General features: G+C 37.6%; 1 protein-coding gene across 9 annotated transcripts in view; it reads left to right on the top strand.

Moving 5' to 3' along the window:
- The window catches only part of dac (dachshund family transcription factor), a 184,353-nt gene extending 171,580 nt beyond the window's left edge, over positions 1 to 12,773 (top strand). For all 9 annotated transcript variants that reach the window (XM_074093485.1, XM_074093479.1, XM_074093478.1 and 6 more), the window contains 3 exons: positions 4,218 to 4,364; positions 5,702 to 5,905; positions 10,802 to 12,773. In XM_074093485.1, coding sequence (XP_073949586.1) covers positions 4,218 to 4,364; positions 5,702 to 5,905; positions 10,802 to 10,932 — 482 coding nt within the window. In that variant the 3' untranslated portion in view covers positions 10,933 to 12,773. The remainder of the gene's footprint in view (positions 1 to 4,217; positions 4,365 to 5,701; positions 5,906 to 10,801) is intronic.
- Positions 12,774 to 13,225: the final 452 nt, after the last annotated feature.

Here is a 13,225-nt window from a genome sequence, read left to right as displayed (position 1 = left end):
TGTTCAACCAGAGAAGATGCTGGCTGGATCAAATCGAATGAAATAATCGATTGAATTATTCCGACTCATGATTGGTTCCGAGTGAGAAACCAATAGGCCGGATTACTGAGCACAAAGGAAGCCGCCGAGCGATGGATGCATAGACAAATATTGACTCCTTGAAACAATGAACGCCGACTACGCCGCCGCTCCTATTCATATGGAAGGAACCACTTTGATTGACGCCTCTAATTCGAAAGAACAAATCACAAGAGCTTTTAATACAATTAATAATATCATGCACAATTTTTTTTTCAAAAATCAACGAACTGTGTCAATTAATTATTTAAGTGGAATTAACGGTACACTGCGTTGATACTGCTAATTTACGCATTAGTAAACAAAAGAGGTAAGATGAAAAGATCCAAAAATAAGCGTCAGTCGAGTGCAAAACTGTTTTGAGAGGTGTTAGAGCGAATCGATGCTCGGACTCGATGGTCCGTCGAATTTTCCACTGAACGGACCTTTGGACGCCAACCTTTGTATTGAAGAGAAATTAACTGAAAAAGGATGCTTCCATCTCAAAGCAAGTTTAGTAATTATATAAACGGTTACGTAAGTTATGTTATACTAGCTGTTGCCCGCGACTTCGCTTGCCTCCTGTGTTTAACCATGGATAAGTGTACCTTTGCCTTACAAAAAATAAATAATCCGATCATTAATTCTAGAGAATATCGTTAACTGTATATTATACCTACCTATGTAGTTATATATTAGTCGAATACTAATTATTTAAATATTTTCAAAATATGTTATTGTAGAATATTTTGTAACTAATGGAAATATTCACGTTTTTAAAAATGCTCAGCTAGACTACAGCACACCTTTAAGAGTTACATTTTACTTATTTCTCAACACAAAATTGCCATGTTTAGTAACAACCAATGCGCTGTAAAATTTAATACTACTATAAGAATCGAGCAGTAAATAGTAGATTGTACAACAGGAGCATAAAACGCGCCATTTTACCCAAGACGTGCATCCCACCCGAGCCGGTATGGCGAGGGTGGATACACACGTCGAAGGGAAAATGGGTTTAATGCTCGAGTTTTACTTTCTGCTTTACGCTTAGATTGCGAGGAAATGAAATTGCAAGAGTGAAAACAATCGTTCACTTTCTATGTACTTACCATTTATTTATTTGTTTAGTTTTATGTAAGTTAAAATTATTAAAAAATTATGTAGAAACTTTTTTATTTGTGGCTGTTGACTTCTGATTTTCTTGGTCTTAGACAAATATTTTACTTTATACACTAGAATATAAAAAGTCATTTTATGTCGCCAAGATCCAGCATAAATACGAACTTTACGAGCATGAGAAGTTTAAAATATTCCAAGGTAATCAGGTGCTACGATCAGGTGTCAACAGCCACTAACAAAAAAGTTTCTACATATTTTTTTAATAATTTTAAATCTAAAAATCAATCAAATCAATCAGAATCAATAAAAGTAAAAAAAAAAATTATAATAATGCATGAAGAATAAATGGCACATAGAAAGTAAACAATTGGTTCCACTGTTGCTATTTTATTTTTACTTTCAGTGAAAAGCAGAGTGTAAAACTCGAGCATTAAACCCACATTCCCCTCGACGTGTCTATCCACCCTCGCCGTACCGGCTAAGGTGTCTAAATGAACGTCTTGTGTAAAATGGCTCGTTTTATGCTCTCATTGTACAATCTACTATTTGGGTGGGCATTACATACACCTGCAATTTAAGAACCATCCCAGTAGCAACATATTGTAGTAGAAATTCGTTACTGATATTGCGAACTACTAATAAAACTTACTTTAAATAACTATATTAGAATCCTTAATTAGGCACGAGCATTTTATTGCAAAAAAAACCGCAACGTTCATATGTTATTACCGGTTCGTGTCGAAGGTCGCGCGATGACAAATGATGCGTAAGAGTCGATTGCAGTTTCATTAGCAGCACCATTAATTACTAGTGAATGTTTAATGAGAAAAACACTCTTGTTTACTTTTATTTCACTCATCACGCTACTTAATTATGGTTCTATTTAATAAATGTTCGATCTTCTAAGTCGCTACACTTTTGACAGCGTTGTTGTGGTCGTCGGTCGAGTATCAGTAGTGAACTTTCTTGACGGTTTTCTTGAGTAAATAGAGTAGTGGTTTCCCATTGCTTTCCACACCACACTGCTGGTGCTGGAGTTAGGTAGTCACCAATAGGCGCTGCTGCCCACTCTCAGGCCAAAGGCTGTATTGCCTAATGTTTTCAGAAACGTTAGGCAATACAGCCTCTGACCTGAGACGCTATTCTATTTGGACGCTCGCGATCGCAATCAAATGAGTTTTTGTAAGTTAAATCTGTCATTTGATTGCGATTGCGAGCGCCAGAAACGTAAAATCTCCGGAAGACGAAGCGTTGGCAGGCCTCCCACCAGGTGGACTGACGACATCATGAGAGTGGCGGGAAACCGGTTGATACAAGTGGCGAGTTGTCGTTCATTGTGGCGTTCTAAGGGGGAGGCCTTTGTCCAGCAGTGGACGCCGCGTCTTCCGGCTGATGATTATGATGATGATGATGACGGTAAAATCTAATCTAATCTATTCTAAAACCACGCACGGGACGGATACTCAAATTAATTGCTATATGTAATTATTTATTGACCACTTTAACTCTGTTGTTTTACATGCAGACAGAACGCATTCCGTGAAACGCGCGCTTACTGCGTCGTTGATCCAAAAAGCTTGTGAAAAAATTGACTGAATCTCGTTTGATGCACCTCGTCTGCGCATAAAAATACTCCGGTTAGATTGACTCTTAAAATTTATTCCCATAACGATTCGTACTTGAGGTACTAGAAGAGTTAACAAATAACCAAGCAGCTTGAAGCAGAGTTATTAATTGAATTAAAATGTCAACCATATTTTTCAACTTCCAATCAAACTTGTTCTTCCTATCGTATATTTTTAATTCTCAATTCCGGGCATGCTCCCGGGGCGCTATGGCGGAAGGTTGAAACTTGCATTTTGTATTATTCATACCCCCGTGACGACAACGCTGCCAAGCCTCTGAAATATACAAACTAGTTTATGGCTTGCAATATGACACAACCGGAGCTTCGATCGCGAATTATTAATTATTACAAGTTCCCAAAGTGGTCGCTGGCACTGAAACCTCGCAGAAATCCGAATGTGACGTGCTGTCCCCATACCGCCCCCTTCTCAGAGGAGGAGCGCGGAGTACATCAACACGAGCTACGACTCAATCATTCGTCAATCAAACATTCGAGAGAAAAAGATAGACATTCCGCAACTTTACTCGTAAGAAAGGGAGGCATTTAAGTGTAGACCACCGATTATCGACGGGTAATAACAAAATGAATTATACACAACTGCCGCGAATCAAATCATTTTGGGCTTCGTATTTGAAATCGAAAAGTCGATCGTAAAATAAGAAAGAAAGAGATGGTTGCGATGCGGTTTTCAAGTTTTGTTACGTGGAGGTATGGGTATGCATGGCGAGAGGAGTATGGCGTACGAGGTATGCGCGGAACCGTTTATTTAGTCTGAGTTTTGTTGTTCTGCGTGCCGTATTCGTAGTAATTGTTATTTCGATACGGTGCGAGCGTGCGGTACGATTAAAGGTGGCTTTGAGTTGGCCCTGACAGTATTTACGGAGAGTTTGAACGCTTTTAATGCAAACACGTGTAATGGACTATTAAATAATAATTAAATATAATAGTTGACATATATTATCTCTATTGGATCAATGATGTTATGTAAGTTTTAAGTCTTTTGACAAAGGCGACAGAGCATATTATCCAGTTGATATATTTTTAACACCTTGTGATTCAAACAATCTTGCATAATCTTGTTAGACCTCCTTTTACATAATACATAGATACATTCTATAAAACTTCACATCGAGTCATTGACCCGTTACCTCCTTGTTGTGTTCCTGATACGCGACTGATTCCCGCCTTTGGTTCTCCGGTTCCATTCTCTCTCAGCCACTTGGTGCAGGTAATTTTTTACCTAAATTACGACAGCTTAAACTTCATCGGCTTTAACATGTCCATCCTACTTATTACTGATCTGCCCGAGCGGTTATCGATTATTAGGCAAATATTCCTTTACTACGGCCACTTCAGATTTCCATGTAAGGAAGTAACCATTCTTAACTTAACTTATTCTCTTTTTCAACAGTTATGTACCAGAAGCGGCTAAAGAAGGAGCGGAAACAGCGGCAACAGGTGCAAGACCAATTGGAGATGGAACTGAAACGGCGGCAGAAGATCGAAGAAGCGCTGAAGCAGTCCGGCGCGCCTGCCGAAATACTCAGGATCGTAACTGGTAAGAACTTAAAAGCAAATTTCTTGGAGTAGGAAGTAAAGCCGACTTGGACACAGTTGCTTTTGTTCATTGAGCAAAATTTTGTATTTATCTTTTAGATAAGTATTTTTTTTGTAAACGCGACAAAATAACCCACACAACACTCAGCCATATTATTTTTTGCCAGTTTGGCCAACATTAAGCCAATTCGAAGCTGTTAAATTTTATAATAATGATGTCAGTCTGCAGGAAAGATAACGCTTTTGTTTAAATTAAACTAATATTATTTAAAATAAATACATTGACTTTAAACTCATACTTAATTGATATTTGCGCAGATATAACCTCATCTAACTATTATTAGTTTCAACAAGTTAATCACCGTATGAAACGTCAAGCACATCAAATTGTCAATGCTATCACTATCAGCCTTATTCAACAAGTTATAATGTGCACATACGTGCCCCTGACATGTTAACTCGCCGTCTGTCAAACTATCTATTGAAGTTCATATTTAAACCAATAACTCCGTTGATGTTACGGTGGAATTTGAACCCTAACAGCTGTTATTTAGATTATTATTTAATCGTAAATGAGGGTGAGTTGTGACCTTGTTGTGTGATTGGGCTCGTATGGAGTGCGTGACGTAAGAAGGGCGGGTGCGCTGGTGAAGGCTTGTACTAATCTCCGTGTCAGGAAATCGTTTCGCAGACCATTTGAAACGAGGGTTCGGATACACTCGCACGCATTTAAGTTCAATTTCTTGCATAATCGCTGTTTGCTTCAACATTTATTAGCTGTCAATCAGCCGGATTACCCGTACCATTTACCCATTACCCTGTAGCTTTAGTATGGGATTTAACATGCGAGTTTTTAGTCAATACTTACTCTTCCTAAACTAGAAAGAAAGAAGTGACAATGTAAAATGACAGTCTGATAATGATGAAGGTTTTGATTGATTTTAAGAATAAATTATTCCTTCAAAAGCAAAGTAACTTTAGATATTGAGGAAACGTATAAATTGTTTTTTTATTTTTTTTTAAGAACTAACGAACTATAAACAATTACTGTGCTCATCCGCGACCTTACAATAGCTACGTCTATGCAACATATGTGTGTACATGCAGCTCCTCTACCTCCCCTACACTATAAGAACACACAAAAATCGCACAAAACCAACTCTCACCACAACCACACAACATTGACTTAACTGACGTATTGGTAAGGTCGCGGGCGAGCAAAGTAATTGATATGACCTCCGCAAAGTAATGCCTGATTCTATAATTTGTACGGAGCCCTTAGTACGCGAGTGCGACTCGACTTCATGTGCTTTTTCTCATACTACGTCTTCTTCACAGAGAACTTATCAACACCGACGCAAGAGCCGGCACGGCCGGAGCGAGAGAACGGTGACAGCAAGCCGCCCAGCGCAGAGCCGCCGGCGTCGTCGCCGCCCTTCCAGAGGGACCCCCCGCGCACACCCGACAAGCCGCAGTGGAACTACCCGCCGCCGCCCGTCGACATCATGGCTGGAGGCGCGGCCTTCTGGCAGAACTATTCCGGTGAGTCTCTTGCCCGTGAATATCACCGCTTAGAAAGGCACATTTTGCACTCAGGCTTTCTGGCAGGACCATTTCAGTGAGTTGACATTAGAATGTTGCTCTGAAGGTGAGAGTAATCCGTCCCTTTAGCACGACTGGCCGTAGTGGAACTACCCGCTGCCGCCCGTTGACACCATGACTGGGGGTGCCTTCTGGCAGAACTATTCCGGTGACTCTTTCTTCTCTTCACATAAGGGCGACATCATGCTTTGAAGGCGACATTAATCCGCCTATGTAGAGCGGCTTGCCACGAAGAAACTGCGCGTCACCTCTCGTGGTCATTTTAGCTGAAGGCACTGCGATATGCAGTGGCAGAATATTCTGGTGGTGGTTAGAACGTTGTTTCATCTCGACTTTCAACAATTAATATTGACAACAAGCCGAAATGAGGAGACATCGGTGCTATAAAGCTGTCTTCTAACAGATTTTTCCACTAAGTGTCTTTCCGGTTCTATGTATTTTGGAGACATCAGTTCATCCTTTGCACGACTTACAAACACCGCTGTCGTGGAGAGATCCGTGGAAACACCATGGATATAGCGTGTGAAAAATATAGATGTTGCCTTCTAGCAGAATTTCACACGCTTTTCATACAAGGGACATTATTTCTTGTTATAATTTCTTTACTCCATCCTCTTTAAGACTTACATAAAAGCTTCAAACACATGAAGCAATAATGCGATACAAGAATTTCAATAATTCAAAGACGAACTTTGTAGTATTAGCTTTTAATAATTTATTGGGGCTGCGTTGGAATGCATTCTCAGTTATTGGGTTGAATGAAAATATTTTAGGAATGAAAACTCCTTCATCGGGAGAAATGCTTATATGTAATGAAAATCGTCATTCGTAGAAGCAGTTATCAATACGAAAGATTTTCTTTGTTTCATATATCGCATTAAACCAAAAATTTGTTCTTTTGCATTCACTCTCTTTATGAAAAGCTAAAAAATTTCATTAAATTGCACGGACCGCAGTGCAGTAGGCATTGAATTCGACTGCACCCAGTACGCCACAGTACATACTATACTTTGATCTCCAAATTGATAAAAACATTGTTTAGATACTTAGCGTATACTGAAACAAAAGATTATTTTACTGTCAAACATCGCCTTTAATTTCCTGCATTTTCCCGAGCTTTGCATTTTGCAAACGAACAGCGTTTCAAGTGGAGAACAGCTAATTTAACGTGTTACTGTAACCCCAAGAATCATTCAAGTCGCACGCAAACACGCGAGACGAATTAAGCACTCGCAATCGTAACCACAATCATCCAAACAATACAATTTAAATAGACATTGTAAGTAATTGAAGAAATTAAGGCATTTAAAGAAGAAAGATTAATTACATCGATTAACACTTAGCCAATAGAATATATTACGCAAAGCTCTGCGCAGGGGGCGACACTAGCACAAACCGTAAACAAACCGCCATGACATCGTCAGTTCTCTTTATAGTTTGTCGCCATGACGGATCTTGAAATTTTTACTAGTAACAAAATAACTTGATATTTACATCGATAGTAACGATAGACCTATATTTCCAATAAAAAGTTGAATTAATGTTATATTATGGCATCCTACGGAGATTTAAAAGACATTTCTTACATTTAAAAAACTGTTTACGGTGTCAAAATCACAAAAGAATAAAACCCATTGCAGGCATGGCATAGCTCACTAAATTCTCTGAGCTTACGTATCACGAACGAGGACTGTAAATGATAAAAAGTTGCTAACAGAAAAACAAAAATTAAAACTTGAAGCTTTCCATCGCCTTTTGCAGTGCCGTCGGTAAAAAATATTCGTAAATTAGAAAAGTTTTTTCTCCTTTCTTTGACGAACGGGATGAGTCAAAAATGTAAGGCAGAAATAAGAATCTTTTCATTGAAATGATAGGTTTTTAATTAAAAATTTCTAATTAATTTTCATGTTTAAGGCAACAGGCTCGTCTTTTATTGAAAAAATATTAAATAGTACATACATATCTTTCAAGCGGCGCCGTTGAAACTGATAAGCAACTGATGGTAAGTAATATAAAGTTGAAAAATTAATAAAGAGGGAACTTCTCCCGGGTACTTTATAGGTGAGCTTGTAAAATGAATGGAAATAAAATTGTACCGCACAGGTGCGGCCGAAACCTTTGACGATAATAACTTTTTGTTTATCCTTCAGAAATACAAAATACCGCAACGTTTGCCGATGTTTACGAAATTTATACTTGATGTACGGTTGAGTCGAATTCATCAATAGCTTCAAAGTTTATTAAATTTACACTAAATACCATCTGGTATTAACCCAGTAATTGTAAATATACCTAGTCAATTTACAATTACTGGGTTAATACCAGATGGTATGCGTAGGCCAAAATGATATTTACTAATTGGTAAAAAAAACAAGTCCAATCCAATAAAATGTATATAATCAGACTAATCAGTCGGAAGAAGTTCTGGCACGTCATTGTGAGCCGCGACGTCACAGAGGTTCATAAATTATTTAAAGTCTGTGTCGGAGTCACGAACGAGTTGGGCTTAGGAAAAAAGTAAAAAAAATAGTTAATAGAAAATCAATCCCATCTCTGAGATTGGCCACGCTCCAACAGTCATCGAGCTACGTACGACGACATTACCGCCCAATACAATACCAACGATTCATTGGAATCACAAGGAATTTTGACAGTCTTTACTTCTACTTAACTATTTCAAGAGCATCTTACAACATGCCATGCCTTCCACGAAAGTACTAGCGGGACAACCCTTTGGCGTACAACCTTCTCGAATTTCGAAAAATAATTAATCAAGTTTTTTTGCAAGATTTTTTTATCAATAATTAAAATTACGAGAACAATGAACGAAGGTGTCGATTGCGGCGTAAATTTAAAATTTTTAATGATGGACTCTGATGGCCTTTAGTATATCTTGTTTTAGCAATTATTTTTATTTTGTTCATACCTACGTATTAAATTTCAATAATGCCGTACCATCTTACCGTAAAAAATATGGTTGTGCTTTCCAGTTAGGTAATTAAAGTGAAAAGGTAAATCTATGTCTTAAAAAACCAAAGGTTCATAACAACAATATTTTTTGTGAGTAACGAATAAGGGAAACAATTGTTCGTCTGGGCGACCGGGCGGCCACCAAATTGTAATTTCTTGCTCGACTCTCTATTTAGTTATGAAATCGATTCGTTTCTTGAGAAATTAATCGACAGCTTGATCCATTCGAACTGTTTTTCTCGTCACATCTAAAAAGAGTAAAAGATACTGAAATACGTGAAACAAACCACTGCTATCTGGAAAAGCCAAAACGTTCGCTTCAAGACACCAAACAGCTATCAAGCAATTAAATAAGAAGACTCGTCTTTACTTTAGACGTTGACAAAAAGAAACAGTGACGTTAGACTTTTATTAAGCTAAGCGCTCAACCATTACAGATACCATTTCAAAGAACAAATAGATTATAGCACTCAAAGAAGCCGGCAATTTTATTTTAAGAGCGGCAAATTCAAAAATATTACGTATTCAAACAAACCTAATGGGACATTTAGGGGTGGCAGCGAACTGAAACGGCAAAGGCCGAAGCTTTTAAGTGTATAATATTTAATTGTGACGCCCTAGGCGCATAATCTCGCCCGGGATAATAGGTTTCTGTTTCGGGACAACCCTCGCAGGCGACACTTGCGAGTGTGATGCCCTGCAGCCAGTCTCCACTGAGACAAATCGGATTATAATTGAGTTTTTATAACTGACAAATGTTTTTCAAACAGAGTGTTTCACTTCCAGTGACTCATTTGCTTTGAATGTTTTTAAACCTCTAAAAACAGCCAATGTTACGTCGTTTCAGAGCAACGAGAGCTAAGCCCAAACCAGTGGGCATCAAAAAGAAAAAATCCAAAATGAGATAAAAATAGGTCATAAATTTGGACACTCAAATCATAAATTGCAAACGAATGCCGGGATAAAAATTGAATTCCCTGTTGAGAAAATGTTCCATCAAAGTAAGCAAAAAACGCGATTCCGTTTATATCTTTTATATCTCGTAAATTGCAGGAGGCGGCAAGCGTTGCATGAAATTGAATAAGCATATTTCGTAAAATGTCGACGTTTTCGGAGACAATTGCCTTACCTCACCTACTCTTGCCTCTTCACGAACTTTGTCAATTTTCTTAAAATCTTATTACTGTGTCTTCTGTTCTTCAGACGCGTTTCAAGTTTTTATTCAAATTATATTCTAGCGTCTGTCTGCTTGAGCGTACCTAGCTTAGAATTTCTATATAACATCAACATTTTCTAGTTCGATGAGAAGCAAATACAGAGGCACCTTACGTTTAAGTAATGTTTTAACAATATCGTAAATCACAGCGAACCCTTCTAAACGCAAATTACTTAATAATGACGAATATTGCAAATGACAGATACGTTTTTACTGCGAAGTATGTCGAGTATTAATTTGGCAAGTGGAGCACTCCCACGAGTCCGTTTGATCCGGGCTGCGCGGAACACTAATGACATTTTCCGGGACGGCTCACTTGTATTCCAGACTGAATATGAACTTTAATTTGAACTGTGGGTGTACGTGTACAATGTACATGAACGTTTTGTCATAAAATAATACGTTTTTGCAAATTAGATCTCGCCCTGTGGCTAACACAGAAATTATAAGTGCTACAAATTGACATAATCGTTAAATCTCTCGTACAAAAAAGTGACAATTATGTAGAATTGTAGTGCTTGTAACGTTTGTGGTACAGGGGCCTGAAAGTTGTACAGTAGCCATTATTATCTTAACGATTAACTATAGCAATGAAATAGAATGTGATTGAATTGATTGAATTTAAATAAAAAGTATTTTTTTGTCACCAGAATCTCTCGCTCAGGAGCTGGAAATGGAGCGCAAGTCGCGCCAGCAGGCCATGGAGCGCGACGTCAAAAGCCCCCTGTCAGAGCGTGCCAGCTATTACAAGAACTCAGTTCTTTTCAGTTCTGCCACTTAGCTACCAGACGTCGGGGCCGCCGACCACCCCAGACCACAAGAGCAGGACTACGATAAGCCTGACGAAAGGAAACCCATCATCAGCGTCAAACCCGAATTCAGGGAAAAATAGGATCCAAAGATTTACTGACACTCGACGGTCCCCAGTGATTCCAACGAACGAACGCCTTCGGCTCGACTTCGACACGTTCATGTACATTAATGTTCATCCAATTGTTTATTATAGTCAAGTTTTTCGTATAAAGATCTCGATGAAGTAAGTCATACTTCCCTATCTTGAGATTAAAAGCACTACAGTAATGTAAATATTGTTATTAAATTTAGGTAGATTTCGTGGCGAAGTCTCATGAACTCTTCTTCCATAGTAAAATTTGTAAATATTGCTTTATAAATAAATATGTAAGTCTTACTGTTTATCGACGATTCACATAATTTATTCGTCAAAACATTTAATCTTTAACGAGAGTACCTTTTAACTATGCCATATTTAAAAATTAAGAATCGATCAGTTTCTTTACTTTTTTGATAATTTTTTCTTCGTACACAAATAACAGTGCGTTCATGATATGTTCATAAAATGATCGAGTACCTACGAGTATCCACATATCCTTAGATTTGGTCAGTTAAGCATAATCTTGGTTTATCTATTACATAACTGATCACGAAAACGGTAGGAATTGATCAAAGACTGTTTTTGGAAACTTTTTCATGCTCTACCTACATGTTAGCTCAAACCAGCTTGTAATAATATCAGGTGTATTATTTGAGTTCCTAAGGCACATTATGTTCAGAGAAACTAAATTATATTTAAGAAGGTACCTGTACATTTATTCGTAATACGAACTCATTGACCATAATGAAAATAATAGGATTATATTGTGATCTTCTATCATGTAATTTATTCAATTTTAGTGCAATGATTAGATGTAACTTTAACTATATATCTGCATTACCTTGCGATAGATTCGTTACGTTAGCTGTTTACGACTACGTTTTACACGAACCTTATGGACTGAACACAAATGCAGTTTTGCGTACAATGTAACTTAAGTGTTTACTTTAAAGTTTGGTGACGTAGAAGCTGTATAAATAATTGTAATCGCTTTATCTCATATCCATAACGCGGAGTCGATGTATGGGTAGTTATCTTTACAGTAAGTGCGGTAGTTTTAACATTATATATAAAGTATAAATGATAGCGTTATTTATATGCTTAGTTTACGGAACGACTTTGAATGTCTACTGTAATTTCAATAAGAATTAGAGATGGCATCTGGCGTGATCTCGGCGCTCGGCTATTAGAACGTTAAAGTGGTAGAAACAAAGTAATGGATACTTTTCTACGCGCGAGCCGTAGCGTGCGCTCGCTTCGCTTTAGAAGCTCTGATGTTTTTGATAATTGGATCGGAATAGTCCGGCGCCGACGCATCGCGCGCACGCCCGATGCGACGTTTCATCAGTAATGGGTAATGAATAAAACTTAGTTGTTACTATAAATGTTTAGCTGAGCATGTGTGGTTGTATGAAAAGCGTGAATGTGGTACTTTTGTATCAGTTACTTCCCATTTCCACAATATAATGTAGAGATGACAATACTAACATAGAACAAATTATTAGTAAATTTGCTCGATCTGTATACAATTCCGGTATTGTCCATTGATATTTTATTCCGACAGGTGATGAGGCTTTATAAAGGTATACCTCAACAAACTTCGGTTGTCGAATGCAATTTTGAGAGCAAGTGTTATTATTTATTATTTCTATTATAATTATTTTACTTAAAAATTGTGTGTGTGCCTTGTATCGTAGATGAAAATATCAAGATTAAAAAGTAAAATATCATTTTGTGTTTACTAATTACCTGTTACCATTGTGTGCCCCATCCCTTGTGTTGTACTGGAAATTTAATAAAAACTTGGCTTGTTGTTTACTCAAAACATTAAATAAGTCAGCTACAACCTGACTTGTACTGAGTATTGAAAATTGACCTACTTTAAACAAGATGGAGTTTAGAAATCATGCAGGTTTATCATAAACAGACCTAACCTAAGAAAAGACCTAAGAATAAACCAAAAAGTCAGAACAACTTTCAAACTTTGATTTTACTCTACTTTAGTAATACGAGAAAGATGCTGACTATGTAGCTTCAAAATATTAACAATATCTGTAGCTCACTTAATACTGTAGCACTTTTAATAGAGTCCCGTTCGCGATCCTGAACATTGTAAGCCATAATGTAATGTTTGTCATAATGATCATTTGTTATAACTCTTTTTCACTAATGGCATAAATTT

This window comes from Choristoneura fumiferana, chromosome 10, assembly GCF_025370935.1.
Source record: "Choristoneura fumiferana chromosome 10, NRCan_CFum_1, whole genome shotgun sequence".
NCBI classification, from domain to species: domain Eukaryota; kingdom Metazoa; phylum Arthropoda; class Insecta; order Lepidoptera; family Tortricidae; genus Choristoneura; species Choristoneura fumiferana.
Note: the sequence above shows the minus strand (reverse complement) of the source record. Positions and strands in the feature narration are given on the sequence as shown.